Genomic DNA, 5,131 nt, shown 5'->3' with positions numbered 1-5,131 from the left:
CGATTCCAGACCAGGTGGCGAGTTGAAACCTGCACACCCTATAGAAAACACTTCAGTCTCGAGACTATGAAGTCTTCCTTCAAATCGCGCTAAAATCAGACTTTAAGTGCTCCCCAAACGCAGCTCTAAAAATGGACCCGTTGCCACTCACCTTTTGGGTAATGTTTTCGGACGTGGAGCCAACCCGTCCGACCGCCAAGAAAATGTAGTTGTCCAGAAAGTCGCGCGCCAGCATCTGAATAGGGTGCGGAAACGTGGCGGAAAACATGAGCGTTTGACGCTCGCCAGTGCAGGGCATCGTCTCCTTCTCCACAATGCGCCGGATTTGCACCTCAAACCCCATGTCGAGCATCCGGTCGGCCTCGTCCAGCACCAGGTACCGACAGTGGTCCAGACCGATGCGTCCGCGGTCGATCATGTCCAGGAGCCGACCAGGAGTGGCCACCAGGAGGTGGCAGCCGCGGTCCAGTTCGCGCATCTGGTCGCCAATATTCGCTCCGCCATACCTGCAGATAGACAGATAAAAATTTATTAAACATTCGCATTCATAAACGCACAAACAAAGTTAAAACAAAAACGTTCAGGAGACCCTCCCGTGCCTGGCCAGTTGCTCTCTTTGTCCAGGATCTAAATAGGCGCTATCTAAATAGTCGTCCATTACCTGGGCAGTGTCCTAACATGGACATTCCCCAGCTAGCCATACGCACGACAACGTAAGGAGACAGTCTTGAAGTGGCGGTTTGGCTTTATTGGAGGGGCATTCATTAAGGAAAAAAGGTCTGAGCATAAGGATAATATCAAGGGCTGAGCCTTGCGCTCCGCTAGGATAAAATTTAGCAGCGATTGCATCTATATAGTCGGCTATATAGGCCATCCCTGTAGCTTCGTGCATTTCGGTTATTCTGGCGTATCGGGCAGCCGATAGGACGCCTCTCAGGAACCTATTTTGAGTCCTTTGAATCACAGACAGAGTGCCAGATAGGGGAACCGTAAGTCAGTATGGGCCTTATGGTGGAGGTGTAGAGGAGAAGTTTGTTTTGAGGTGACAGAAGAGAGTACAACTTTCTTCGGGCCATGAAAGTCTTTTGTATAGCATAGTCAACATGCTTGTTGCAATGGAGTCGGGCGTCTAGTTTGAATCCCAGGTATTTCACCTCTTTTACTGGCTTGATTGGAGTATTTTGGACCATGAGTGGCGATAGGATTTTATTGTTAGGAAATTTGCGCGATTATTTCACTCATCCATTCGATAATTTTCAAAAAAACTCACAGCGAATATTTCCCTCGTATGATAATCTGTCCGTTTGAAGTGTGCGATTATCGAAAAATTACAGCGGTAATTGCACAGTGTGCAATTATCACTCAACGATAATTGCATTGTTTACGAAAAATATTTGACAGGTGTCTTTTCATGATGAATTAGACATCAAATGTCTTCCTGACATACCTAAGATATTCAAATTATATTTAATAAACATAAGTAATAAAATCAAAAGTGTAATAAAATATAATAGAAATAAAATGAATCCACATTTACCTTGTTTGCTCAGGAAATATTCATCAAAATTACACTTGTGCATCAAAATAAACAGATAATTTTGCATTCGAGCTTGTTGTCTTGTAAAAACTGCATTCGTTTATTTTCAAATTGGAACGAAAAAGCCCTCCACCTTCGGAGTCGGGCTTTTTCGCCACAATATGAAAATAAACTCATGCAGTTTTTAGACAACAAGCTTGCATGCAAAGTTATCGGTAATTTTCAAGCACTTGTGCAATTTCCCCGGAATATTTCCCTCGTATGATAATCTGTCCGTTTGAAGTGTGCGATTATCGAAAAATTAGAGCGGTAATTGCACAGTGTGCAATTATCGCTCAACGATAATTGCATTGTTTACGAAAAATATTTGACAGGTGTCTTTTCATCATGAATCAGACATCAAATGTCTTCCTGACATACCTAAGATATTCAAATTATATTTAATAAACATAAGTAATGAAATTAAAAGTGTAATAAAATATAATAGAAATAAAATGAATCCACATTTACCTTGTTTACTCGGGAAATATTCATCAAAATTACACTAGTGCATCAAAATAAACAGATAATTTTTCATTCGAGCTTGTTGTCTTGTAAAAACTGCATTCGTTTATTTTCAAATTGGAACGAAAAAGCCCTCTTCCTTCGGAGTCGGGCTTTTTCGCCACAATATGAAAATAAACTCATGCAGTTTTAGACAACAAGCTTTCATGCAAAATTATCGGTAATTTTTTGTAATTTTGAAGTTTTTTAGGTAAGACTATTAGGGAAACTAGGTAGAGTGGCAGTGAATGTACGGCAAACAACTTGTACAGCAGGCCTGTGTGCCAAACTGYSTCAAAGGCCYTTTCCATATCGAGAAGCAGCATTTCCGTACTTTGAAGTTTATTAAATGCTGAAATTGGCCTATAAGAGGCGGGATCAGTCGGGTTTTTGCCCGGCCTTAAGATAGAAATTATTACAGCGTTTTTCCAGTCCTGTGGGAAGTGCTGCAATTTAAGGACTGCGTTGACTATTTCTACTATTAGCACAATGTTTTTGAGGAGTAAATAAGGGATGCCGTCTGGCCCGGGGGCTTTTCGGCTAGGGAGTCGCCGAAGACACGACTGTATCTCCGACGGGGTTGTTATATAGGAATGCAAAATCGAGGGTGGTATAGGATACTTGCAGAACGTGGCTCAACCTTAGCAGTAGAAGCCAACTAAGTTGACGGCAACTTACACGACGCAGGGCCGAACTCGCGCCCTGTAAGCGAACTTCTTGCTCTCGTCGTAGATCTGAGTGGCCAGTTCTCGGGTGGGAGCCAGCACCAGCCCAAGGGGGTACTGCTTGCGGCGGCTGCGCCCCTGCTGTATATTGGGCGGCCCGCCCTCGTACATCTGGTTCAGGATGGGCACCAGAAAGGCGGCAGTTTTGCCGCTGCCGGTTTGCGCGCAGGCCATCACGTCTCTGTGCCCCAGAATTATCGGGATCGCGTACTTCTGCACGGGAGTGGGAGTGTCGTATCGGGCGGCCGAAATGTTGCTGCGGATAATCTCGGTCAACTGTACTTCTTCAAACTGAAACCAATCCGGTTAGGGTCGACACAATCCAGCCTGGACTGATACATACAGATGCAATGTGATGCGGCACTTGTTCCCCGGTTGCTTCAACAGGAATGTCCTCGTACTTGCTGAAGTTGATTCCGGTATTCCCGGTGCCGAACAGCTCCAGCTCCACTCGTTCATCGCGTGGCAGCGGAACTGTCCAGTCGCTCTCATTGCGGCGGTTGTCCGCCCATCTGCCGCCGCCGCCGCCGCCCGCGTTGTCCGGGTTCCAGCGCTCGCCGCCCCTCGGCTTCTCGGACTCCTGCCAGCGGTCGTTGCGCGGCAGCTCCCTTTCCCTAAGCAAGCCCCATTTGTTAGCCATACACCCCCTGATACGGGCGCTTCGGGTTCATACCTATCTTGGTTGCGCGAGCCGCCATTGCGGCCCCAGTCGTCCGCCCGATCGTCCCCGTTCTGGTCGCGCCGCCCGCGGGTGTTAAAGTTGGAAAAGTCGCCGCTTCTACCGCCACCGCCGCCTCCTCCTCCTCCTCCGCGGGACTCACCTCTATCTCTCTCCTTCTCGTAGCCGCCCGGCTCAGCGGATGAGCCGCTTCCCGAGCCGGATTGCTTGTTGCGTAGGTGAGGGGGGACGTAGCGGCCGCTACTGCTGCGGCTCTGCAAGTCCAGACCAGCAAACTGAAATTGCAAACAAACATCAGCATTAATAATTTTTCGAAAATCTTCTCTTCTTTGCTTTAACATAACTATCATCGCCAACAAGGATCTGAAGACCAAAGACCGGAAGCCCTGTACTGATCACGAGGTGCAGATGGCAATAAAACAGCTCAAAAACACCAAAGCTGCAGGTCCGGATAACGTGGAGGATGAGTTTCTCAAACGGTTGGAACATCTTCAACTCAGCACAACGCACAAGAGACAAAAAGTCGCATAGGAAAAGCCAGGACTGTATTCAAAGAATGAAAAAAGATGCAGAATAATGTGCACCACTAAAGAGGAAGCAGCTCGAATATCTGGGGCATGCTATAGAAATAAAGAACGTTTCTACCCAAATCGTTGGATTGGCCGCCCAGAACTCCGGATTTTGACCCTGTGGATTCCTCATTTTAGTCTCAAATGAACGATAGAGTTGACAAAGATCCTACCCAATATGTTGGTCCAAACTCGAAGGTCTCACAAAATGTTGTCTCAAAAATGGACACTTTGAAGTAATTATTACGAGTTTAAATACGAATATTTAAAATTGTATATGATTTGTTACATTTTTGGTTTAGCGTGTTATCAAGACCGTCAAGACAATCAAACGTTCGTTGAATTCATTTATCTCCAGAACGTGCCGAAATATCGATATAAAACGGGAACACTAAATTTATGTAGAAATTATTGCTCATTGGGATTTTGAATTGAAGGTGATGTTGAATGAATGAAGTTTTGAATTGAAGGTGATGAAAATCCACTTGAACAGGACGCTGCTTTTTTCGAAGTTTCTCAAGAACCATTCGAGCCACAGAATTCGTTTTGGCATCGTTGGATACAGAATTGAAAAGTCGATTCAGTTGTAACAACGTGAGTGAGGAAATTCGAGTAGTTTTGACACAGAAAGCGAAATTTGAATATCAGACACTTCGGTGCAAGATTATGCCAAAATTTGATGTTTTTTGTCCCATTTTTGCTCATTTCTCGGAGGCAAAAGGAGCAAGAATGCTCATTTGTACATCATTCTAGAAAGAAATAAATGGCCTTTTTGGAAAGTGAACCATCAATAAGGAAGTGTTGGCAGTTTTTTCAAAAAATGCTTGAATTTAAGAAGTTTTAGATTTGCGTGGTTTTTTTTGAGTTGCAAAATCCACTTGAACATGATGCTGCTTTTTTCGAAATTTCTCAAGAACCATTCGAGTCACAGAATTCGTTTTGGCATCGTTGGATAGAGAATTGAAAAGCCGATTCAGTCGTAGCAACGTGAGTGAGGAAATTCGAATAGTTTTGACACAGAAAGCGAAATTTGAATATCAGACACTTAGGTGCAAGATTATGCCAAAATTCCATGTTT

General features: G+C 44.7%; 1 protein-coding gene across 1 annotated transcript in view; it reads right to left on the bottom strand.

Moving 5' to 3' along the window:
* LOC109537601 (ATP-dependent RNA helicase bel) overlaps positions 1–5,131 on the bottom strand; it is an 86,232-nt gene that overhangs the window by 79,265 nt on the left and 1,836 nt on the right. The window contains exons 2-5 of the mRNA XM_048662408.1: positions 3,479–3,759; positions 3,149–3,419; positions 2,759–3,096; positions 152–506 (exon numbers count right to left, since the gene is read on the bottom strand). Of these exons, the coding sequence (XP_048518365.1) occupies positions 152–506; positions 2,759–3,096; positions 3,149–3,419; positions 3,479–3,759 (1,245 nt within the window). The remainder of the gene's footprint in view (positions 1–151; positions 507–2,758; positions 3,097–3,148; positions 3,420–3,478; positions 3,760–5,131) is intronic.

This window comes from Dendroctonus ponderosae, unplaced genomic scaffold (genome assembly GCF_020466585.1).
Source record: "Dendroctonus ponderosae isolate FM_Combo_2020 unplaced genomic scaffold, Dpon_F_20191213v2 Dpon_F_20191213_11, whole genome shotgun sequence".
Classification (NCBI taxonomy): Eukaryota; Metazoa; Arthropoda; class Insecta; order Coleoptera; family Curculionidae; genus Dendroctonus; species Dendroctonus ponderosae.
The sequence above is the reverse complement of the archived record's forward strand: the minus strand, read 5'-3'. Positions and strand labels throughout refer to the sequence as shown.